The 25,957-nt window shown below is 33.8% G+C and overlaps 3 protein-coding genes and 1 long non-coding RNA gene across 4 annotated transcripts; 1 reads left to right on the top strand and 3 right to left on the bottom strand.

Annotated features, from left to right (window-relative positions):
* Positions 1 to 129: 129 nt before the first annotated feature.
* Positions 130 to 7,333, bottom strand: LOC103845642 (auxin-responsive protein SAUR76). Its single transcript, XM_033282741.1, has one exon. It carries the CDS (start codon positions 1,984 to 1,986, stop codon positions 1,603 to 1,605), a length of 384 nt encoding a protein of 127 aa, XP_033138632.1. The 5' UTR covers positions 1,987 to 7,333; the 3' UTR covers positions 130 to 1,602.
* A 249-nt stretch (positions 7,334 to 7,582) lies between these two features.
* Positions 7,583 to 12,586, bottom strand: LOC103845641 (sucrose synthase 1). The gene is made up of 13 exons (XM_009122518.2): positions 12,470 to 12,586; positions 11,141 to 11,292; positions 10,907 to 11,033; positions 10,611 to 10,762; positions 10,339 to 10,531; positions 9,926 to 10,261; positions 9,754 to 9,849; positions 9,387 to 9,677; positions 9,135 to 9,301; positions 8,829 to 9,053; positions 8,189 to 8,752; positions 7,970 to 8,108; positions 7,583 to 7,881 (listed from the first exon to the last, which is right to left on the bottom strand). Exons 2-13 carry the CDS (start codon positions 11,236 to 11,238, stop codon positions 7,852 to 7,854), a joined length of 2,418 nt encoding a protein of 805 aa, XP_009120766.2. The 5' UTR covers positions 11,239 to 11,292; positions 12,470 to 12,586; the 3' UTR covers positions 7,583 to 7,851.
* A 229-nt stretch (positions 12,587 to 12,815) lies between these two features.
* Positions 12,816 to 18,611, top strand: LOC117129257. The gene is made up of 2 exons (XR_004452913.1): positions 12,816 to 13,776; positions 14,297 to 18,611. It is a non-coding gene; the product is annotated as an uncharacterized LOC117129257 (long non-coding RNA).
* Positions 18,512 to 25,216, bottom strand: LOC103845640 (phosphoinositide phosphatase SAC4). The gene is made up of 17 exons (XM_033282700.1): positions 24,681 to 25,216; positions 24,462 to 24,599; positions 24,169 to 24,370; positions 23,904 to 24,069; positions 23,518 to 23,740; positions 23,112 to 23,188; positions 22,679 to 22,866; positions 22,504 to 22,601; positions 22,234 to 22,367; positions 21,998 to 22,126; positions 21,322 to 21,673; positions 20,763 to 20,884; positions 20,546 to 20,656; positions 19,918 to 20,097; positions 19,491 to 19,667; positions 19,104 to 19,218; positions 18,512 to 18,982 (listed from the first exon to the last, which is right to left on the bottom strand). Exons 2-17 carry the CDS (start codon positions 24,585 to 24,587, stop codon positions 18,875 to 18,877), a joined length of 2,508 nt encoding a protein of 835 aa, XP_033138591.1. The 5' UTR covers positions 24,588 to 24,599; positions 24,681 to 25,216; the 3' UTR covers positions 18,512 to 18,874.
* Between the last annotated feature and the right edge of the window lie 741 nt (positions 25,217 to 25,957).

Genomic DNA, 25,957 nt, shown 5'->3' with positions numbered 1-25,957 from the left:
TCTAGAAGATATATTTGTTTGATTTTCCGTTGAAGTCGATCTTTGCTTTGTTTCAGCTTTAGGTTTTGATTTCCAGTGGTTTATCGTGTCTTTGAATTGTAATTTTAGTTTTGTGTTCATATGGCTCTGTTTTGAGGGAAATATAGTTTTTTGGCAACTTTTTCGTCGGCTTTATCTCTTAAAATTTTGTTCAAAAAAGGAGAAGAATATATGCTTTTATTTCTCTTTGCTTTTCATTTTACCAAACAAAATGATTTTCTTACATGAATTTTGTAAGAGACATTTTCATCTAGATATTGTCTGTTACGTATATATTTTCTCATTCATTAAATCTTTGTTTTCGGGAATAAAGGAGGTAAATCTCAGTACACATCAGTAGAGACTTTAGACTATTTCAAACTTCAAAACTGACTCTAGACTCTTTCAAAGTTCAAACTACTTATTTATATATATATATATATATATATATATATATATATATATACTAGTGTTCTAAAATGCAGTTTAGGCGAGCGCCAAGGCGCTATACGGTAACCAATTGTATTATTTTTATGTTATACAGTGTTTTATTCAGATTTATATAATTCGAGTGAATAATAGCGTTTAGGCAGACATCATGCGATCTACGCAGACGCCTAGACGGATTTTAAGCATTAATATTCAAAAAAACTATTAATATTATTATTATATTTTATTAATGTTATTATTTATATTACTTTTTTTTATTTTATGTATTTATATGATTGTAGATATTAGTATAATTGTTGCAAAATCATTTTAAATTTATCATCTTTTATATATTTAAAATGGCTTTAATTTTTATAATTTAAAACTATTTGTATATGTTATACTATATACTTATACATACAATTGGATTTAAAATATATTTATGTTCAGTTTTTTCAAAAATAATGTATATATATTATTCTTATACCTATATTTTGTGTAAGAACATATATCTGTATATACCCCGTTTAGGCGTCCGCCTATACAACTAAGCGTTATACTCTAACGCGTTATACATGACTACATTGATATACGACTAGGCGCTATATCCGTATATACTCCGTTTAGGTGTCTGTCTATACTGATATATACATACACATAATATCCACTATATATATTACGTATACGCGCATATATTTGTCATAAATATTAATTATAAGCAAATAAATTTATAAAATATTTAAAATTTATATGGGCCAATCTATCTAAGATAAATTAAATGAAATTATTTGATGAGGGCTTAAATTTTGTAAACCGTTATTGATCGTGTTCGCGCCAGCCACCAGCAGAGTCAAGTCAATAACTCATTAATTTGACCGACCTAGCTCCCAGTATATATATATCCAGTCTATCAATTGATTGATATACATGACTACATTGACGTTGCAATCTTTTTTTTTTAATAGAAAAGCATTTTTATATTACAAACTGCAAGCCAATGTTTACATATTGAAATATTTATTTATTGGTTGTTGTATCACTTAAATGAAAAGAAAGATTTTAACAAAAGACTGTGTAAAGTATACAGAGTATAGAATATACAAAACACAAATCATTAATTATATATATATGTTTGCACCTAAAACTAATCGTAAGTTAATAAGCGTAGAATTCGACAAGTTCGTGGACCGACTCGGGGCGTGACTCGTCGGCGTCGGCGTTCTCGAGCATCCAAAGCAAATGCTCAAACAAGACAACCTCGCACGACACAGCGATCGCACCGTCCTCGCCGCCACATCCACCATCCACCGCAGCTAGCTCCTGAAAGAGAGGGTGGCTCACGACGTCGGAGCTCACATGGTAAGGACGACGTGTTCTGCCGACGTATACGGTGTGAAGGTCTCCTGAGGGAAATGCACTAACGGCGGAGGATCGACCGTGATTGGTCGGAGCCGGTTGCTGGTTTGGCTTGGTGTTGAACGAGTTGAACTTCTTCAAGACTGACTTTAGCTTCATCAGTTTGTTACCTCCTTTCGCCATTTTCCAATAGGTTTGGAGAATCTGAAGCCTGAGATGTACGTCGGAATGAGTTTTCCGGTGAGTGGGAGAGAGAAGGAGAAAGATGTTGATGTCGAAGAAAGAGGGGGAGTAGGGTTCTTTATACTAAGTTGACAGGGGTACATTAGTAATTATTTATTGGTTTTGGTAATATATATATTTTTTAAACGAAAATTGATAAACCTCAGGTATCTTATCAGCTGATTCGAATCGCAATCGAGTATTACTCTAAATATGTTTCCTATAATTGGGGGTCAACAGGAAATGAATTTGTGAAGAGTTTGTAAATTTTAAGAGTTGATAGATTTTAAAAGTTATATGGATTGTGAAATTTATATAAATGGGCTTATAAAATTTGATCATAACTTTTTGGATTAGTATAGATTTTCATGAATTTGTATTACCTATTTTTATCATTTTTTGTAAAGTAGATATATAATTTATTTATTTTCTAGATCATATAGCATTATTATTTATTTTTTCTTTCAAATTAAAAATTAAATAATAGTGATACATACAAAATTGGACAATTTTTCTTAAATGACCATTTTAAAAATTTTATCACAAAAAGAGCATTCAAAGAGAAAAAAAATAATTAAAAAAAATTCATGAAAAAGGCAAAAGACGATTTTACTCCTTGTTTTATATATATAAGTAATATAACAATAAAAATTAAAAATAAATAAGTTTCTTTTATAATTTGGAATTATATGTTTTCAAATTTGAACTTTTTAATAATTTTTATAATTTTGGATTTTTTTTTCAAAATATTTTCTAAACTCCGGTTTGTTCGCATAACAGAGGATTTGGCTCTCAAAATTATTTTTTGAAATTCAACTTTTTTGAAACTATTTAAAAAATATTTTAAAATTATTAATATTTATATTCAAAATGATAATTATTTATAAAAATAATTATATGTTCTAAAATGTAAAAGTATAATGAATTATAGTTTTGGACATATAATTTAGATTTAAGGTGCAATAGATATTTGGTAAGAATAATTATTTTGTTTTCTAGTTTTTTATCACATGGATTTTAAAAATTACAAAATTGCGTAAGATATTTTGAAAGTTAAGTCTTATGAGTAAAAATGAATAGAATTCATCTCCCAATAACATAAGATTTTGTTAGAATTAGAGAATCAATAATAACTAAAATTTTTGAATAACAAAAGATTTAAATGGATTTTGAAAATTCTTTAACCAATAATGGAATCTCAAAATTTTCAAAATTCATAAAATTCATTTACCAATAATCCCCCCACCCCCCCCCCCCCCCCCCCCCCCCCTTCGAAAAAAATAATGATTATGAATGAGAAAGATAAAGCGAGTGTCACATAAAGTTGAGTGATTTTCATAATTTAAATACATATAATTGTATACTCATATCACTCCAAAAGTTTTCGTTATCACAGTCAGCCATATACATCATTGCTCCATGATGATTCTATTTTAAGAAAATTTTGGTAACGGCTTAACTACATTCTGGTAAGGAGTAATAAGGACGTTCCCGAGTGAATACACTATTATTTTGCATGAAAATATCTGGGCCGATACCTAACTAATTAATTTCGCAAAAAGAATACAGACAACTAGTTTAGTCCGAGTTTGAAATGAAATCTAAAGCGTGGTTTCATCTTCATTTTGTCAAGTACCCATATGAAATTGATAAAAGTTTAGCTTTAGGCTTATTTACACAGTTATTATTGTGGTGAATTGTTCAAAGTCTCTCCCTTTGACCCACATGTCTTAACTTCAAGTCTCAGCCACTGTTTATGATTTGTCTCAAATTACCTCTCACCACTAGACTATCATTATTTAGTTATGTTATTTGATGATCACAACATATCTGCGACAACAATATTCACGGTGGATATTCATGTTCGGGTAAGTTCGAGTTTGAATACATGAAATTCTAATATGAAACATTTTTCATATTGCATTTCCATCTGGGAAAATTAACGTGAAGACTGTGAATCCTCACCGAACTAGTGTCCAAGAACAATATAAATTAATGAAAACTTTAAACTTTACTTAATCACTTATTTATACTAATAAATTAGTTCAACAACTAAAGGAGATGGTTCATGAACTTTAAAAACGGCTTCACGAGTTCTTATTTGGTAGGTATGTAATTTGGCTAAGCTAGTATACTATTTCTTTCGAATTATCAAATCCCTTTCCACATAACATGTTACAAAATCATATGTATTAAATTGTAAAAAAAAAATTGTCATGTTATTGTGGTTAGACTAGACTCCGGCATTATTCTTTTGTGCAGATTTATTTACATTGTATTTGGCGACTACTGTTACAGCATGTGAGTTCCCGTAGATTTGTCTTATTTTTATAGCTATTAATGTTATCTTAATTTTGACCAAAAAAAAAAAAATAATGTTATCTTAATTATAATAGGCCGACATAAGAGCATCAACTGTCTTTTTAATCATATAACCAAAATACTAATACTTAAATACACCACCTCCTAGTTTGTCTACTTATAAAAGAAATGAAAAAAATATTTATCAGTCTTCTTATTAAACCTAAAGATAATATTAATTAGAACTGCGCAAGAAAAGATTGGCGGAAGTCGCCGGAAGAGTCCAAATAAAGATGAAAAAGGAGAAAAGGATATAGAGAAGAACTTCAACTTCATATTTTTCGGCGGACTCTTCACACGTCAAAGCGTCAAGCTGTAAATGAACCATTTAACTCATGGGACCAGTTCCGGCGTATACATACCGTTTAGGCGACTAAGTTTTCTTTCCCAAAAAATTGAAGGCTTTGGTTCTTCTTCAATTTTTTTTCTTTTAACGGCTTTCGTATTAATTTTTTTTATGGGTACAGCTGGAAATAAAATAAAAGAAAACAATTAAAAAAAAAAATAAAACTACTTAAGCAATAACCAGTTTCTAAACCGGAAAAGACACGAAACTCTAAACGATGATTAAAGAGGCAAAAGAGGAAATGGCCGTCACCGAATGAAACGCGCTGGAACCTTCCTCCGAAAAGGTGCCATGTCGACTGCAGTTTAAAACCGGAGCTCCGAGGCAAGACAAGCCGGAATGCGGAGCAACTTCCAACAGAAAGGTCGCCGGAGAAGCAAGGTAGCGTATGAACAAAATAATTTCTTAAAAGCCAAAGGACAATTTTCTTTAAAACACCGTTTTATTTAGCACTTACAAAATATTTTTTGATACAATAACTTAATATATTGATGGCGATAATTATTTCTTGTTATAACCATCTTGGTAAGTGGTAACCATGGTCACTAAAGGCTATGCGATTCTGCAGCAGTTTGATAAAACTGGTCATATTAGACTGGTCATATAAGATTAAAAAGAAAGAAGAGGAACCACCTAAATAATGATTCCTACATAATTAGTGTGATCGGTAAGTCATAGAGTAACTTGGAATAAATAAAGTAGGGTAAGTGGAAGGAAAAACTAGAGTGAAAAATTGAAAGTAGTTTTATAACTTCTTTCCCTCTACAAAAACAATGAAGGAAAAACATTAACCTATTTCTCATTTTAATTAGTAACCAGCACAGGTTATGAACTTTTGTTTTACTTAATTGGTAACATATGAGCTGGGTATAGGGTAAATATTTTCTCGCCAATTTTTTTACTCTATTAGTGACATTCATAACCAATATATAATCAAACATTTTCAAAATTAAACAAGTGTTAAAAATATTTTATGAAAGCAAACTTTCCGCACCTCTAGTATCGTAATATGATATTCTTTTTATATATATATTCTATCGGCTGATCCGGTTGTTCCCAAGAAAAACACTTTTAGTGCTATAGAGTGGACTTGTTATCACACTATCAGACCTAAATTTAAATACCTTCCGACAAATGGCAGAGATGCACCGATCATCTGTTATGCTCCACCATGTTAACCACTTGAATCGAAGTCTAAGCCCAGGCTGGCCAAATAATGATAAGTCGGTCCCGAAAAGAATACATTTAGTACTACAGAGTAGATTAGCTACCACACTGTCTCAACTGAGTTTGAAATACCTTCCGACTAATGCTAGAGGATGGACCGATCATTTTACGATCCATCATATTAAACTTGGACCGAAATCCAAACCAAGACTAATCAAATAATGATAATTTAGTTCTTATAAGAAATCAAACCCAAAAATGATATAAGTACGTACCAAGCCCAAAAAATTATCACTATATGCTACCACTACGTGGTTATCATGATACGATTTGCTGGTGAGATAGTAGGCAGACGAGAGCGATTTTACAAGCAATACAATTGTTAACATATGATTATTAATTGTCTTCAATCTCTATATGCCTCTAATAATTGTTAGCATAGGATTCACTGATCAATGATAGACAATTCATGATACACTATCCACGATCAATAATCGATATAATGCTAAACTTTTAACTATTTTAAAACAACAGCAATTCATGTATGATATTAATAAACCAAAAATGTTTTCTTTTAAACCTCCAACTTTATTAAGGATCTAAGAACATTATGTCTTAGATAAAACCAATATTATCCATCTGTCTAAACACACTTTCAAAACTAGCCAATTACAAATTAAACTTTTAAATGTACATGTGACAAATTAAACTAGAAAAGTACATAATTCGCTAAATATCTCTTTGCTTTCCTTTAATGATAACTTTGGTTCTTAATTACTTTGAGAAGTGCCTCAGCCAGTGAAGGAAAATGCACACACATGTGTGTTCCCCACTTTTAAGTGGTGCATGGACTCTGGATAATAAAACCATGCATTTGTTTTGAGGATACATTTTGAAAACAAAACCTAAAGTATAATGCTAAATAAACCGTTTTTATTCCCCCACTCAGTGTATGTTGGTGAGCGAGGACCCTTTTGGATCCTTCGATGTCTTTATTCAAAATATTATATCATTTCAGACATATTGTCGGAAACCCAAAATTTCTCCCTAAATTATTACCCCTTTCTTTCCATATTATTATTCCCTAACAAGAAGCACCATTTTTTTTGTAAATCCAATATAATATGAAATCAATCACACGGCGGAGATACATGTAAATGATATGGACTAATCATAATTTTTAAAATAACTCTGACACATGGGTTATAAAAATGAGAGATGTTTCCGATTTGTAATCATCGCAAGAAATAATATCCTACAATCTCTACCTAATTAGATTATTTGATAATGTTGTTTTCACACATATATACTACATAACTTCGACATGTAAATCCGTTTTGAGATTGCAAAGATTACTACACTACACATGTGAGACATATACCATACCAAACAGGAAAGACATGTGAGACAAGTTGGTGTTTATTGACTTATGCGTCTCTCTCCACTTGCAAAGATTAATGACACTCTTAAAATACAATAGTTGAAGTATTGTCACTGATTCTGTTGCAATTGGCACAAGAGCTTTTAACATTCGTAGATGAAATGAAGCTGAATGTATGCACCTCTAGGTGGCAGTGAACGTGATTGTGTCATGTTATGAAGGAGGAGAAACCAAGTTATGAATTACACTCTGTTGCTGTTTCTATAGTGTTGGAAAATGTTAAATATTTGGAAGAAATGCAATGATTTCAAGATCAAATAATATATATCTCATTGCCAATCATAAGGGAGATCCCTCAACAATCAGAGTACAAACCATTGCCGGAAAGACAAGGAAAAGAAAATACACAAAGACAAAAGGATTGAAACAACAAAGTAAGCAAGAGGAACACAAAAGCGCTCCTAAATCCAAATGATAATAAGAATCAAAAGAGAATTTTGTTATTCTTCAAACACTGGAACCTTTATCTCAAGCTCTTCAATGGTTCCACATTTTTTCTCTCTTTTCTTCATTACTCTTGAGCAAGAGGAACAGCCTGAGCCTATAAGACAGAAAGGAACAACATAGAAACCACATTAGAGACACACACAAAGTGTTTAAGAAGGCTTTAAAGATGAGAGAATGCATACCAGTGGGCGATACTTCAAGGCATAGAACATCTCAAGGTAACGACGGCTCTCAAGACGGTCAAGGTTCGACACATGCTTCCAGAATCCATACACACCAGTCAATGTCAAGAGCCTCTGTGAGTAAATCTGCCACGTGTATCTGCCAAAAACACACACAAAAGATAAGTCTCATGAACTAGTAAAAGAACAACAAGACATATGAGTTTTGTTTCTTTTTACTTCTCCTCAATCCTCTGAAGCCCTCCCTTTGAGATCTGGTCCCAGTGAGATGGATCTTCCTTACACTTGGTGAAGAAATCAGCAAGAGTATCAGCCGCCTGATCACCATGGTAAGGGTCAATGTGGAAACCTGATTTGCCGTGGACAATGATCTCAGCTGGACCACCTTTGCAAGTGGCGAATGTTGGTAACCCACAGGTCATAGCCTCCACAACAGTCAGACCGAAGGCTTCATACAATGCTGGTTGCACAAAAGCACCCTTGGTGTCACAGATGTACCTGTAGAGCTCACCGTTCCTAACCCTGTTCATCTGGGATGAGATCCACCTGAACTGGCCGTTGAGCTTGTATTCCTCAATGAGGTCATACATTTTCTTCATCTCAGCCTTCTCTTCGTTGTCCTTTGACTCTTTCCTCCTGTCTCCTCCAACAACCACCAAGTTAACAAGATCACGTAGGCGTTTGTTCTTCCCGTACCACTCAACAAGACCTGACAAGTTCTTGACACGGTCGAGCCTAGCCATCGTGAAGAGGATTGGCTTCTTCTTGTCCTTGAGCACACATCTGTTTCAAAAGGAGAATATAAAGATTAGATCCAGAATCACAAATGTTTACCAAAGATGAGTCATCAAAAGCTTACAAGTGCTCTTCGTTTTCAACATTGCTGTAGAGAAGCTCCTCAATCTCAGGGTGGAACTTAGTCAATCTACGCTTCTCCTCAGTGTAAGGGAAGTAGATGCTCATGTCAGCACCAGGAGAGACAATGTTGAACTTGGGATCAAAAACATCAATCCCATGAACAACACGGTACAGTCCAGGAAGAGTAAAGGCCGTGTGGCTCTCATACTGCCCAACGGTATCCTTGCTGCAAACACAAGCGAGCCAAAAGAGCATTCATATAACTGAAAAAAACATTTCTCAGAAACTATTTCTTGCAATTCAATACCTTCCAGCAATTTCTTGGAGAGTACTGGTGATGATGAAATCAGTATGGTTCATTGCAAATAGATCCGCAGTGAACTGGCATGAGAAATGGTACTTATCGTCAAGCTTCTTCCAGTAGATATCAGAGTCAGGGTACTTTGTCTTCTCCAGAGCGTGAGCAATAGTACACTGAGAGGAAGAAAGAACTCACACAGCATTAGCTTGAAGCTTTACACAACTGAAACATTTAAACTGAGAGAGGTGTTTAATTAACCTGAGTGACACCAAGTTTGTGAGCCAACAAAGAGGCAACGAGGTTTCCATCACTGTAGTTACCAATGATAAGGTCAGGCTTGCCCTTCAACTCCTTGGCAAGCTCGACGGCAGCATCCTCGGTGTAAGTCTCTAGATATGGCCAGACTTCGAATCTTGATATCCATTTGCGAACTATACCCTTCTCTGTTCTGAAGGGCACACGGAGAATATCACAGTACTCAGATCCATCAACTCTCTCGAGACGCTCGCCACATGTGGTTCCTACCGCATCAGGGAGCAGTCTAGTGAGCTGCAACAGAAGCAAAACACAAACACAGTCAGATTCAGACATCGTCAAGAATCCAAAATCAACTGAGAGAGCTTACAATGAGAATCCTTGGAGTAATGTTGAGTCCTTGCTGCTGAATACGTTGGAGCATCTCTGTCTCCATGGCACGGACTTGATCCAGAATGTAAACAACCTGCAAAGATCAGAACTATTTGAGCTCAAGACAGAACAACAAGTGTAGAAGAGGAGAGAGTTGAATGTGTCCTGACCTGACCACCAGTGTCAGGGTAACCAAGAACATTATCCTGAGCGAAGTAACCATGTGGAGAGAGGATGACAACGTTGAACACCATAGGGACTCTCCCAAGAAAGTTCTCTAGAGTGCAAGGGTCAGGGGCCTCGAGGAGGTCCAAGAGAAGACGGATCATGTCAAGGACACGCTCGGCATTGTTTCCCCATCCCCTCTCAAGACCAATCTCCTCAAACTTGGCCTCAAAATCTTCATAAGGCGTTTCAGGTGCAAGACCTGCCAGATACTCCTCTGCCTTCCTCAAGATGTGTTGCAGACTGTTGAGGTTTTGAACTCTCTCGTTCAACATCAAGGTCTACACAAAAAAAACATTCAAAAACAAGATTCTTGGGACTTAAAAAAGAAGAGACTCTTAGGGATGTGATAAGTTACCTTCCCCTGGTGGCTGTGTAGTCGAAGGAACTTAAGCAAAGGAAGCAAACTCTCCTTGTCATGGAAGAGCTTAGCCGAGAGGTGACGGTTAAGGAACTCAACACCATCTCCAATGTACTTGGGGAGCGTTGGGCGAGGGACAGAGGCATTAAACGGCTCAAAGTCAAGCTCAAGCGTGAAATCACCATTCTTACTGCGATTCAAAAGTGACATCATTTAGAGAACAAACAAAAAAACAGAACAGAACTTAGGAAAAAATGGTTAACACATACACTCCATCAACAAGCTCTTCCTTGAAATGAAGAAACTCAGCAGGTGTAAGCTCCTCAACAACAAGAGCATGGAGATTAACTCTTATGTACTCCCAAACACCAGGCCTTGGCCTCACAGCAAGAGCAACCCATGGTGGCAACACTATTGCTTCCTGTTTTTTTTTTACCCATACCAAAGACAAAAAGATCAAAACTTTTTTACCAAAAGATCAAAACTTTAACTACCAAAGAGACCAAAAACTCTCACTAGAATAAAGATCAAAACTTTCAGTAGTAACCCATTTGAGTGAATGTACCTGAGTGGTTTTGAGAAGGTCGAAGAAAGCACCACCTTCAATCTTCTTCTGGGTTTCTTCAGGCAAAGCCTCGAATTCAGCAACGATCTGGTTTTGTTGCAGGATGCCTTTACCTTTGGCTTCAACCCTACAAAGATCATCATCACGTGAAGGAAGTGTGATCAAACTCTTTTTGTTCTTCTTCTTCTTAGCCATTTTATTTAAAAAAAAAGTGATTTGATGTGAGAGAGATACCTGGAAAGTAAGGCAAGGACTTCGTTTCTTTGAGCAACGAGCGTTTCGCTCAAACGCTCACGTTGGCTGTGGACGCGCGTTAACACACCGTTCACCATTGATCCTTAACAGAGACGCAGGAAACAGTGATAACAAAGTTTGTCTTTTGGTAACTGCAGAGAGAGAGAGAATAACACAAGGAAATAGAATATGAGATGATGAGAATAAGATGTAAGTTTTGTGTTTGCCCAGCATTCATATTTATATACATAGAAAACTATGTATTATAACGAGAAAGTCAAGAAATTTGATCAAAAACTTGACTTTTTTTTCTTTCTTTTTGAGCCTTGAGCTTCTAATGTATTACGAGAAAGCCATGGAGGTTATTAAACTCAAAATATTGACCACTAAAATCATTGTTCGAACTTGGACGTGTACAAATTGAAAATGATATCTTATGAGTTATCTTAAGATCATTTTATTAGTTTCGTTATACACTTCTATCCACCATCCGTTTTAAAAGCAATGGTGTTTAAAACCAACCTCCTCATAGACATCTTTGTCGCATTTTAAATCCAAGCGTGACCTTACAAAAGCGGATGCAAAGATATAATATAAAGACAAAATATACCATGAGAAAAAAAAAAGATATTTTAAATTGGATACAAATATCTATGTTATATTTTAAGAAAATAAGATTTTAACCTAAGCAAAAATAAATGAAAAAGACAAAAAAAATACACCATGGCTTTATAAGAAAAGATATTTAAAATTGGATACAAATATCTATGATATATTTTAAGAGAATAAGATTTTAACTAAAGCAAAAATAAATGAAAATAAACACTAGATTCCCGAGACAAGTACAATAATACTCTATAGTGGATTCCTTATTTGGATATAATTTTTTCTAGAAAAAATATATTCAGAATTCAGCATTCAAAAGAATTTTCCGAAAATGTTAAATCAAATTAAAGAAAGGCGTGATACTCTTTTTTTTTTCCTTTGGAACACAGCTGGAAAAATTCCAACTTATAAAAATAATAAAAAGGCGAGAAAATAGAATACGAACAGGACTGATTCTCCAGAATATATAGACATTTGGTGTTAATTTTCTAGCCAGAGATTTTTCAGGCAAGAATTTTCTAAGGAAAAGGACAAGATATTGTTGTGATTCATCTTATTTTTCTGTTTTCTTAAGAAAAAATAAACACAGAAAAAAATTAAAATTCTTATCTCGCTAGCACTAGGATTTAAAAACTATAAAACAATAACGTGGAATAAAAACTAGAAAGCTTTATATACAAAAAAGAACAAAAAGGTAAAAAAGAAGAATGAGAAGAAGAGAACCTGGAGTAGAGAGAATGGGTAGAGAGAATGGGTTTCAGTGAATGGTGGAGGATTTGTTCGATACATTTTCATATTTATAGAGACGCATTATCACAGCTTTATGCAATTTTCGGTAAGTTAGATAGAAATAAATAGCTAAAGGGGTTAATTTTCTTCCTTTGTTACTTTGTTTCCTTTACGTATTTTTTTTACTTGGGCTCCAAACTCAGAGAAATGGATTTGAAAGTCAATGTAAAAGGGCATTTAAGGAAAAATCATGGTTCGGATATATTAACAATTAATCACCAGTATTTTATCCTCGAACAGAGACATCCGAATCCTATCTTTGGAGTTTGGATTAATAAGTCAGTGTAATTAAATTTGGTTTAAATGATTCTTTCTATCCTACACTTGGCCAACAAGAAAATTTATTAAAAACCTTGTCGATATTTTATGTCTAAAATATATTAAAAAAAACTGAAATCAAATGCAACACAATTTTAGAAAAAACTTATTTTGATTTTTTTATGACGCCTTATTTTGAATAATTATGCAATCAAATACAGTTTAATCTAATTTATTAAATTAAACTTATAATATCCTAAAATACATAAATTTTAATTATTATTTTGGTAAATGATCTTTTGTTGTCTTTTTCTGCAAAAAAAATTAAGCAAGTTTTATGTGCTGTTTATTGTTTTCCTGTTGCTAAAAAGGATTTATAACTTTTATGGTTTGACAAATAAGCTGAAACATCTCTCTAACTCTCTCATTTCATTTTCTCAAACTTTTCTACCAAGCTTTGTTTAGGAAAACGTTTAACTTAGATGTGTTAACACTTCTATTTCTTTCTTTAATTCAATTAATTGATCATACATTTTTCTCTATCACACTTTTAGAATTTAATATACAATTTTCACTAAAATGATGAGAAGGGGAACTGGTGAAAATAGATCACTAACATATTTCAAATTGTGAAAGAACAAAAGAACAAAAATCATTAAATTACTTATATTTTAAAAATAATTGTAAAAATAACATATATGTTTACTTTACAGATGGAAAGATATTGATAAGAAAATATTATCGAACACAAAAGAAAGAACTGTTGATCGAAGTTTGTAACCTACATAATAATGAATGACATTAGGTCGGGGATCCGTGACTTCACAACTTTTTTACTGTATAAATTATTTTCAGAAATTTACGTTAACATGTATTTCTATTTTCTAAGTTTATCCCCCAAAAACATATGTTTCTAAAATGACTCATGTGTATATTGGACATTTGTTAAGGATATAACTAACATCTACTGTTATTATTATTTGGTTATTTAGGCATGGGACGGATCCGGATATCCGGGAAATTCAGAGTATCCGGATACGGATTCGTGGTTTCCGGATATCCGGAATTCGGACATCTATCTCAATATTCTATTACCCGCGGATATCTGGATCTGGATCCGTAAAAATAATTAAACATAATATTTTTTAAAAAAAAATATTAATTTTTTAATATAATACATAAGTTAAATATTTATAAATATATTTATATATGTCTATAATATTGTAAAACTAAAATATAATATTATAAGACTAATTTATGTATAAATATTAATATATCAAATATAAATATTAACGAAATTTAAAAATTTAATGTGTTTTAAAATACGGATCCGGATATCTAGACTTGAAAATTAAGATATCCAGAACCGGATTCGGTTTGGACGGTTCCAAGATTTTACTATCTGGATTCGGATATGGATATTCCGAATATCCTATTTTCGGAATGGATCCGGAGCGGATCTCGGATCGAATCCGAATCTGGGATAAGAAGTCCTAGGCCTAGGTTATAATGTACTCAGTTAAACTGTTACTGATGTTCCATCATTTGACATTTTGACTATTATACTTACTAGTTTACAGTTCATTTCACAATAACAATCCATTTCCTTAATAATATTCATTATCACCATATATTACTACTATATATCCACTTGTAGCTAACGGTTTAATTAGTATGATTTGTGAATTGTGAAACAAAACGTTCAAATGGTTTTTAAAGTAAAACCGTTGATGGTTTGTGTCATCCATTGCGGTTTGTGTCATCCGTTGCGTAAGAGTTTTTTCTTAAAGACTGTTGGGTCGAAACCATTGGCTAAGCTATTATTACTGGTGTTTGAACAAGTATTTGACGGAAGCATTTATAGTATAAAGAAATGTGTGTTGTCTACTTGTCTCCATGTATCTACGACCACCACGTGTGGAGGTATTAGTGACTCTAGGAGCTACACCAGCCAAACATAAGAGGGACTTTGGATAAGGCCAACGTTGATTGTGATGTTGCCTTTCCACCGACTTTCAATGATAAAAATAGTAAAATACTGACAATTTGTGTAATTATTTGTTGATATCAGGATTTGAATATTATGGAAACTGATTAAATCGTACGTTAAAAAGTAATAGTTGATCCACTAACGCATACCAGTCCATTGTTATTTGCTTCTGTGGGATGGTTTTGACTTTAAGGTAAAGCGGTATTGAGTCGTTTATTGATGTTTTGTTACTGTAATCAAATGGTCTTTTTTAACTTTTAGAACCAAATGGTTCATTGAAAATATTAGTGGTTGCGCAAAGAAAGAGTTTAGAGGAACTGGGATGGGATGGGGTGGAATTTTTTAATTTTAATTTTGTCTATAATCTTTTTAAACATTTTCTCCTTCAGTTCTCATTCTTTGCCTTGTGCATTCTTTCACTTTCTTGTTTTTCTAAAATGTGGAAGGTGAGGTGAGCTCGTACGTAACGCGGCAAAAGAACGATGCATGTGTTTTTATCCCAAGAAAACAACGATGCCTGTGGATTTCGGAACTCTTTGCGTTATCTCCGGCAAAGTTGAGTAATTAACATTTCCATAAAATACCAGCATTTCCAAAATTCATTTACGGTTCATAGTTTAGACAACAATTAGTTAATTTTTGAAAGTCTTTCAAATGTTTGAAAATGACGCCACGGCGATCTAGAAGGAGAAATACAAAATACAGTTAATAACCATCAAGATGTGGAAATCGATACTTATGTAGGACTTTTAAGAAAGAAAAAAAATCCATGGTTCAAAATTTTAAGTTTTGGCCTTAATTTGTCTAAAACAGACTTCAAATTAAGCAGAACTAATTTGTAGACCTCAAATGTCGTTAAACATAGAGAATGAAGTGCTAATCTAGTTTTAAGTTCAAACTCTTGTGATATATTTTGTTTCTAAAAATTGGTTGGCTCAAAATTAAATAGAGCAATAGCAATAATTTTGGTGAAACTCCAAGGCAAATAGCAAAACATTCATTGGTCTTAAAAAGATACAACAAGAGAGAGGAGGCTATATGAAAAGGTCATAAAATTTTCAGAAATGTTAGTTACTAAGACTATCTTCATTCCACTTCTAAATTTTTTAGAAATGTTAGGTATAACAATGAGACCCTTAAAATAATGCTTGCTAATGAATCATAATTACATTTCCACTAGCAGTAACACTGTTGCATTTTGCCTGATTACCAATTAGCAATAGAGTTTCCACCTAACCCAAAAAATAAAGTACAATCATTATGTCTTGTTGTGTGTGTGGGGCCTGTGCAAATGCATAAGTTATTTAATTTACAGCATATGCCTTCTGATTAAACGGGAGCCAGAGTCTAAACAATGGAAAGACCAGAAGGTCCAGAACGCAAGCAGTGTATCCGCAAGGTAAACTATTATTGGTACGTAGTGCGTTATTTGAAAAAAGAATCAGTTACTTTTTTTGGTAAATATACTGCTATCGAGGATTAATACTTTTGAGAACAGATTGAGTATTGATACTTAAAAAGAAATATTGATCTAAACTACCATTTAGCTTTTCAGTGTTTTTGATAAAATGAACGTAATTCTAAGATAGTAACAAGTTAACGTAAAATATGAATATTCCTTTAGGTAGTTGTCAAACATTACATGATTTCCATTTATTTATTAACGTAAAATATGCACGGTAGAATAGTGTTTTCTTTCTAATATATGAAATTCCTTTTTGGTTATTTAGGTAGATGTCAAGCATTACATGATTTCCATTCGGTTTGCCTAATTTTTTTGGAATTGAAATTCCATCTTCTTCGATAATTGATACAGCTTAAAGCAAGCAACACCATACAGTAAAAGTTTTGCTATATTGTATCATCCATCATTTTCTTGAACAAATCATATGGTATAGTATGGATATCTATCACACGTCGCACTCTTCTTAAAAAGGATTTGTAATTTTTTATTCATCAAAAGACGTAAATATGCATATGAATGATAACATCAAGGAAGTTTTTATTTTTTCAGAGACAAATCCACATGCCTAGATTTAATGTGTTTACGATATGATTAACTTTTCTAGCTTTCTGTAGAACCTATGAGAATCTTCGTAGCACATTTTTTCTTAATATTCCATGCATGATAAATGGATTATTTTCCTTGGATGAAATGATTATGGAGACTTTTAACATTTATTTTGATATATTCCTATGCTAAATAAATTCTTAAGCACAGATTATGTATTCTGTTTAATCTGTACTATGAGATCAGGAAAAATATAAAGCTGAGGCTTAAGTGGTAGGAGATGTGGGGCATATACAAATTTGGAAAAACAATGTGTTTTTGTTGGTGTTGTTGACTTGTAATTATAAATAGCAATAGACACGTCTAGAATGTACATGAAATAAATGGTGTTTGTGTCTCCAGGAAGAATAAGAACCAGACTTTGACCGGCATCCTTGCCGCACAGATATTTATTTTTAATTTTTTATAAATAATTATTTATATAAGTAATAATATATTATAATTTTACTTATATTAAATAATTGTTTAATATAATATTTTTAAACACAATAATTTATAGTTTATATTAAGTAATTTTATTGTGTTTTGTACACTGTCAAATGTATAATTCACACTTTTAAAATATAGTATGTGTATTCACACAAATGTATTCTTATTTTTTATGAATCAAAATTGTATGATAATATATAATAAATTGTTTTATATACTATTTAAATGTTGTGCTATATATTTTATACTCTTCAACATTTATCAATTTCCATTGAGCTATTATTCATATGAAAATATACGTAAAATAATATATTATATATTAATTTATATTTTATTTATAAATAATATATTATATACTAATTTATATTTTATTTATATATATCATATAAGTGATTCTTATAAAATTTAGGTATGTTTTATTGTTATTTAATTTGGTAAAAATATAATAAATGCTAAATGTTAGAATTATGTAGTTTTGTAATGGTATTAAAATGTAATTTAATAGTAGGTTTAATTTATGATCACTTTAGGAAATGATTTTAAATTAGGAAAATATAAATTATAGGGTAATTTTCTCAAATAGCCCTCTTTTAAGTTTTTTTAGAAAAATAACACTCAATAAGAAAAATGACCAACATAGCTCTTTTTGTTTTGAAAATTTAAATTTAATTTTTTTATTTCTAAAATTTTAAACCCTGTTTTTAAAAATTTCACCTCATAATCCTAAATTCTAAGTCTATATTAATTTAACATAAGATATAAATATATTTTTACTCTTTAATAAAATTTATTTTGGTCATTTTTCTCATTAGTAATTGTTATGTGCCAAAAATAGTTATCTTAAAGAATTTCTCTAAATCATATTTGAATATATGTTCAATAATTATAGTGGTATTCTAGTGTAAATAAATTAATAAAACTAAAAGGCAATTCTATTATATATATATATATATTTTAATAATATAGATAATAATAATAATAATAAATGTTATGAGACATCACTCACATCAAACAATACCATATGTTATTCAAAAAAAGAATCATCTGGTCTGATCCACTCTGCAGTAGGTCGAGTTGGGAAGTGTGAAGACTGTGCGAATCCCTGATATATTTTTACAGTTTGTAACTCAGCTCACACCTCTGGAAGATTTTCTATCAATATGAAAGAGGATCTTTCATTAACGGTCTGAAGATTAACCTGATAAAAACTGCATGGCTCAGCAGGCGATGAAGAATGGAACTTTTACCAATGGAAAAAATAGTTACAAGATAAGATTTAATAATCAACAGATATTTACAACAGAATTGAGACTTCAAACATAAACAATAAAAAAGGTCTTCACAAAAGTCTCAGACTATCACAAGTTTCTGACCACAAAGATGATAATTTCACTACTCTGCAAACTCAAGATCTCACCTGTTTTTAATTATTCTTTGCTCCTCCTTAGTGTATACCTCTTTTGACCGTTTGGTCACCAACGTCAAGTTACAAATATGTGGTACCGTGAATCTCTATACCAGTCCCCTCTCCATGATTGCACCGTAATACCGCAACGTCTGTTCTTGTTGGAAATGGAACGTTGAAAGAGCTTCAATGGCAGAGTGCCTCTCCATATGCTACCCATTGTTTGAAGCTATCCGTAAAATCATCGCGAATATTTGTGTGGACAGATGGTTCGGTTCCCATAGGTTCCTTTCCCTGCCAGAGGATATAAACTCCGGTTAAGTTTCATGTGCAAGTAACCAAGTGACAATATATGCCTCTCAAAACAATCAAATCATCTGATAGGCATGCAAAGTAGAATTGGGAAGATACTGACCTTCCTGCTGCTTGATCCACTCTCGCTCATAGCTGGCGCTGACTGTTTTATTTCACTGATGATATTCTCCGATGATGACATTTCTGCGGTTGAACAGCTAGCAAGCGCTGATGACCTACCAAAAGAGCAACGTGGGTTCAAAAAAATGTTGATCACTCATAAGAAATAGGCTATTACTGTTAATTTAGTAATCAATAGAGAAAAACGCTACACGAATGGATATTGAATCTTATGATAAAAATTTTGGACGCAACATAATTAGCTGAATTTTGAGAAAGATGACCAATATGATATATTGAAATTATAAGCCTCTATTTAACGAGATCTGGTTGCTTCATCAACTGCTTAAAATCGTACATTGATCTCTTTAATGCACATTACTTTTACCTGTACAATTGATCGTTCTCGCATAGATTTTCCGATGACGAAAGCCACTCAACATCAACAAAATTTGAGACACTAGACATGTCTTCCTGCTCGGACAAGTAATTGGAGTTACTACCATTACGTTGAACCTTCTGCGCATCTCCAAAAAAATGTGAGCTAGGCATTGACGGAGCACACCTACAAAGACGTTACAGCTGATGATTCAGACCAACAAGTGTTCCAACGTACTAGCGCACACAAATTCTTTGACTACATGAAGTAGAAAGACAGCACTCATCAATTTATGAGCTATAACAAGGGTTGAATTGATATGCACAATAGAGCTCCACACAGCAAATTCATACATATACTCAAGCTAAAGGAACCAGCAGTAGATGTTTTATTAAGCTATAATCCGGAAGAATATGTAAGAAATAAATAAAGAAACCTTGATAATGCTACATCAGCAGCTGGCATATCTGGTGATGACTCTGAAACTATATGAGTCACTTGGCGTGATGACAAGCCTTTACGTGATATGCTTTCATGCTTGCTACTCATTGCAGACATCGGTGTGCGACTTTCATGGAGAATATTTCCATCTGATAAGCACCTCTTCACAAAGAACCTGGAAACATAGTGTTAAGAGCTATGATCAGTTATAAAGTTAAAATAATTTTGTTAACTTTTAAGTCTATAATGAAGATGGAAAAGCCATCTACTAAAAACAAAGCAAATTCATAAACAAATAGAGAGTACACAGCAAGGTAAAGGTCAATGCAATTGACAAATCAATCCTAGTTTCCCGTAATATAAACAAGCTCGCACCTCCATGCGTACAAATCATACAACCATTCCTACATTTATGAGAGGGATAATTTCGAATGATGCAGAGCCTATTTGTTTCAAAGTTCGTATACAAAACGCATTGCAAGTAGGTCTAAGAAATTAGAATTCGTATAGCTCCTTCAATCATCAAAGCATGTCAGAAGAATGGAATCCTCAAAACCTTAATGAAAGATGAACATCAAGTTCTGTATACATATACCTACATGATTGCAGTCATAGAAACCTACCTTTCATCTTCCTCCATGCTTAACTCTCCATTTCGCCCATTAGATTGGGAATCTGAACGCAACTCCCAAACCGCCTGCTTCCCTTGTTCAGGCTGGAAAGTACCAAGAAATCTGCATGTAGAAAGCCACAAAGGCCCAGAGACTTTCTGTAAGACTCTGGGAGATCATGGCGTAACATGTATATATGAGAGAGAGAGAGTGACAGAGAGCAGCTCACATATTAATGGCATCTTGTTTATCCGCATCCATGTATGCGTTATTATAATATCGTTGCAGAGTCCTCAAGAACTCTTGTGACTGGGTTGCTGCCTTCCACTGGCCTCTCCTCTCACTGAAGACCTATTGTATACCACAAATTATAGGAATCAACAAAGTGTCTCCAAACAATAGTGGACAAATGGTAATTTGAGTCGGCTACATATATATAATAATGTCGGCTTACAAGTGTCAGCTGCTGAAGGCAAATTTAAAGGCTGATTGATGCATGGACTAAGAAACCAGGATGTACAAATGACATTTTAGATTTGTTTTAAGGAAAGGCAAGGACTACTATTTAATTGTGAACAGTTAAAACTGTGACGTGAAATGGGATACTTTTATCTCATCGAGCAAACCATGAATCATTCCCAACTGAGACTAAATGGAATCTATTTTGTGCAATTAGAATCAACTATCAACTAACTGTTTCTAACAGAAGACTACATAAAAGGCAGTTCCAAGACAATTAACAAAATTAATCCACTGCTCTCAGGACTTAGGGGAAAAATTAGACATACCTTATTGTGGGCCGCAGATCCACCATATTGATAAGCTAGCGTGTCTCCCATTCTCTCATATAGCCCCATTAATGAACTTGACAGAGGATCATCAAGTTCAATCGTAGGAGCATCTCTAATTCCCAAAGCATGAAGCTGTTGTCCTAGAGCAGCCCAACCATATGCATACTGTGCAACATTTGTACGATCAAGACAATCTATGCAATTGGTTCTCAGCACGCCACTCTGGAGCCTACTAGGCTTGACATCAAAATCGCCATTATCAACATTCTTACTTGGGCGAAAATTCTTCTCTGGGGAATCATATTCCCCACTATCATCATCAGAACTATTACGTGGAGACATGTCCGCACTGCATTTTTAAGACATCATTAGTACTGTAAGAATTTAATACATAGGTGCACGGAAAATAACTTTTCTAATAGAGTACATCTTTCCACCAAGATCTAGTTGAATGCTATCACCAGTTTCCAAAGAGTAACACCAATTACGGATAGTTAATGATAATTAATAAGTGATCCACATTGCAGAAGATAGCTAGGAAACGAATACTATCCTTCTAGATCAATTCCCTGGACTACTTTGACAGGTTCATCTTAATAACAGACAGCGAAATAATAACCGGGGAGGAATTTATATAATGAACAAGTAACAGAAGCTCAAGCAAAAGGCTTACTCAGATGAAGACAAACTCAGATAACCATCGAGCTTCATTGCTGGGGTAACTTGATAATAAAAGAAACCTGTTAGCATCAAAGCACAGGTAGCTACTTTGCCAAGAAGTGCCAAGACATTTGCCGTTTTGCTGAAATAAAGACAGATAAAAGATAAAACTGGTTTTCATCTAAAATATGAACTGTATTTATAAATTTTTATTCTTGAAGGAGCTGGAGCGCAAATTCAAAAGGATACCTCTGGAAATGTTTGTGCAAGTCCCAGTGGAGGAATCTTAGACGGTTTTCTTCAGGCAGATCTTTGTTTATAAAGTCAATTGCATTAGCAAACTCTGCCCGGAGAACTGATTCCCTGGGTCTCCTCTCTTTTGTCTATTGATTGTCAAAAGCAACAGGATAAATCAGTGAAAGCTTTGAGGTGTGAGAATATCAAAATGACAATGCACATGCCCTTTCCAATACAAAAAGTACCTAGGCTGAAATGATTATGAAAGATTAGGCAGCTCACCTTGATCAAGTTCAGAATAATGATGGGGATTCCATATCGATCTACAAGGTTTTCAAAGTGAAGTCTAGTTGCCTCAAAGTTCAGGTCCCTTTTTGACACTGTATTTGACATTGAGATATTCAGACGCACAGAGGAGAGAGATACATGGAGAGAGAGCAGGCAGTATAACACTTACATACTATATCCGGCTTAATATTCATCCGCGAGGTCTCCTGTGACCAGAATAGAGGGATTGAGCCACGATTCTGCACAACAGAACTTATTTGCATGGGATGGTCTTCAGGAACGTCCTCAGACACAATCTGTTCTGTTTCGACATCATTAGCAACATTGCCACTTTCGTTTATTCCTCGTTTCAAGTACCTAAAATCAGAAGGGGGTTAGGAGAAAAGAAGAAGAATAACTACCTCAAGTAAAGATGCATATTTTAAATCTCCATGTTGGAGATAGGCAAATATTGAACAATGATTGCGCATTGTACTCTTATGTGATTAACAATGTGGGTTTTATTTGCAATGACTTCATGTTACTGCTACAGGTTACAGAGTGACTTATAACAGACATGTATACTACAGAGCATGAAACAAGGGAGTTATGAAATCTGATACCTGGTTCCAGCATTATGGCGGGAGCGCCTAGCGATAAGAGTGAGTTTAAAATTCCGTCCAGCTTCAGAAAGACTTGTCTACATGCACAACAAATCAAGATTCAGCACCTATGAATCTAAACAGTACTATGAAACTACCAAGGTATTTGAGAATAAAGATGCTAGTTAGCACAGCCAAGAACATCAAAATAGATGAATAGCTATACGAATTTGCAAGTTAGACATAATACTTCTTTTGCAGACCTTTTGGTGCAAGACCAAACATGATACAACATAATGATCCCAAAGTAAATGGTACACAAATACCAAAACTACTGCTGTGAGAAAAGAAAAGAAGAGGAACATTTGATTCGGGAAAACTTTCTTCTCTTTGACAGTGAGGGGCAGAAAAAATATATGATTCTTACCTGCTTAAAGAAACCATACACCAATGCTACAGTCCATACGGTATTCCGAAGATGATGTCGAATTCCCCGAGTCAAGAACTCGTTCCACACAAACATTTTCTTATAGAGAGTACCACCACTCTCACGGTCGCATATATTCTTCTGGAAACTACGCATTATATTGAAAGAATAGCTGAAAAAGAAGTCCTTTGTAAGGTCCACCATACACAGGAGCCTCTTGTACCTGTTTATCAACAAGTGGGAAACACCAGATAAAGAAACGCAAGTGTTAAATAACTTCAGTTCATAAAAAGGTGGAAGGGTGTAATAAATAAACACATGTACTCTCTCTTAAACAACAAGCTTGGAACAAACAAAACATGGGCATAAAGATATTATCAAGACACCTGTTCTCGTCTCTTGAATTTGCAAAGTTGGAAAGCACGCTAGAATTTCGCAAAGAAATGATGTCACTCTTGGACACTTCATAGACCCTGTGACCACAAATTTCGCCAATCTCTCTTCTCTCAGTAATAACCAGCATGTAGTATGGTCCCAAAAACTTAATGAACCCTGAGACCACCCACATAAATGGGGGAGAACAAAAAATAGTGAGAACACGCTGTAAAAGTAAAAGCATCTAAGGTTCCTGTAAACATAACCAACACATACCAATGATGCCATAACATAGAGTGACAAGTTTCAGCCCCCCTGTGGCTTTGTTTCCTTCGTGTATCCGTTTAAGCAACTCGTAGCATTCCTTCTTCGTATAAGCAGTTGAATCCTCACTAACATTAAGCTCAGACGCATCAAGACGGTCTATCTTTAGTACTCTATACACTCCGTTACCGTTCCAACCAATCATATAGAAGTTCTGAAATAAAAGAAAGATATAATCATCATCATGTTAGCTAATAAAATGATCCTAGCGATTCAAATGTTCGAGGTGGAAGTTGTATGTGTACCGATTGAGTCTCGAAGAGTTTGAATTCTTGCATAGAGGCTTGAAGGGAGGAGGAGGTGGAGCCTCCGTTCTCCATTGGTGGCGATGAGGTTATTCCCGAGCCTTTTTGACTTACAGATCCGAGCATTAACTTGTCTCTGTGGGGGGAAATAGAAGAAAGATTTTGAATTTACACGCAAACCAAATCAAAAGATTGTCGTAAGAGATCAAAGGTCGTTACTTTTTCACTTAATACACGAATCTCTTTGCACTGTGGTATTATAAGAGAAACACAAAGGAAGATTCTCTGGTGAGATTCTTCTTATGGTGCTCTCGAATTGAACAAATGCGAGATTTTGTTAAACGTAAGGAAACGATCACGGAGATCACAGCTCTAGAAAGCTCAGATTCGTAGAATTAGAAGATGGAATGAAGAATTTGGAGAAGAATAATAATTTGAAGAAGATGGAGAGAGAGAGAGAGAGAGAGAGAGAAAGGGGTTTAATGATGAAGAGAGAGAGAGAAAATGAGGAGGAGGAAGGAGAAGATGAGATGAGACGGATGTTTTCTTTGTTTCGGTGGAGACAAGGAAGGAAGGAAGGAAGGAGAAGATTGGATCGAGAACACAACAATGAGGAGAAAGGAAGACGACGAAACACACCACAATTTCTATTTCATTTTATTTTTGGGATTTGCAAAATAAATAAAATAAAAATAAATAAATAGTCCCGTGACAGTGTGCTCTCTATATAGCTACAGCTGTCTGGACTCTAATGGAATTAGCTGCACCTTCGAGGAGTTATTACTCTTTCTTTCTTTCTTTCATTCACATCCTTCTTTTTTTTATAACTAAAAGTCAATTATCATATGATTCACGAGTGAGCGACTCATTTTAGCAAAGGTGTCACAAAAACATGTTTACATTATCTGGTGATGATGCTGACGCCAACACTAATTTGATTATATAAAGATATATCAGGTGGGATCAGTGTTTTGAAACCCGACCCGAACCTGCGGTTGAACCGGTAAACCCGGTTACTCAGAAAAAATCCAGTTTGGGTTTTATAAAAAACTCAATATTTAAAAACCCGCAAAAAACCGTAAAAACCCGCAAAAACCCATTAAACCCCAGAACCCGATACCGGTTGAACCGCCGGTTGAACCAATAAATAACTTTTACTCTTTTTTAAGTTTTTTAGTTTTTAGATTATGTTTTATATTCTAAGTTTTCAATTAAAAATTTAGATGCTGACAAAAAAAAGGTTAGGTTTTCCCTTTTCAGTTTTATATTTGTAATTTTTAGATTTTGATGAAGATTTTTCACTATGCCACCTAAAAAAATGAAGTGGACGATGATAAAAAAACCAAAATTAGTTGATGTGATTTGATGTTAGTTTATTTCTGTTATTGACAATTTATTACAATGATCTTTTACTTTTAGTTTAATTTGAATTTAAAGTTAATTTATTATTCAAATTAGATATTTAAATATTTGTGAGTTTTATATCTTGATTTTTT

This window comes from Brassica rapa, chromosome A10 (assembly GCF_000309985.2).
Source record: "Brassica rapa cultivar Chiifu-401-42 chromosome A10, CAAS_Brap_v3.01, whole genome shotgun sequence".
Taxonomy (NCBI): domain Eukaryota; kingdom Viridiplantae; phylum Streptophyta; class Magnoliopsida; order Brassicales; family Brassicaceae; genus Brassica; species Brassica rapa.
This window is presented reverse-complemented; position numbering and strand designations above follow the sequence as displayed.

Coding starts and splice junctions, on each gene's coding strand:
- LOC103845640 (XM_033282700.1), bottom strand. CDS start 24,587: ATGCTCGGATCTGTAAGTCAAAAAGGCTCGGGAATAACCTCATCGCCA. Junction 22,867..23,111: donor CGCCATAATGCTGGAACCAG/GTATCAGATTTC, acceptor TTCTGATTTTAG/GTACTTGAAACGAGGAATAA. Junction 19,668..19,917: donor GCTGATGTAGCATTATCAAG/GTTTCTTTATTT, acceptor ACGTCTTTGTAG/GTGTGCTCCGTCAATGCCTA.
- LOC103845641 (XM_009122518.2), bottom strand. CDS start 11,238: ATGGTGAACGGTGTGTTAACGCGCGTCCACAGCCAACGTGAGCGTTTG. Junction 9,850..9,925: donor ACCCTGACACTGGTGGTCAG/GTCAGGACACAT, acceptor TGATCTTTGCAG/GTTGTTTACATTCTGGATCA. Junction 9,054..9,134: donor CTCCAAGAAATTGCTGGAAG/GTATTGAATTGC, acceptor TTGTGTTTGCAG/CAAGGATACCGTTGGGCAGT.
- LOC103845642 (XM_033282741.1), bottom strand. CDS start 1,986: ATGGCGAAAGGAGGTAACAAACTGATGAAGCTAAAGTCAGTCTTGAAG.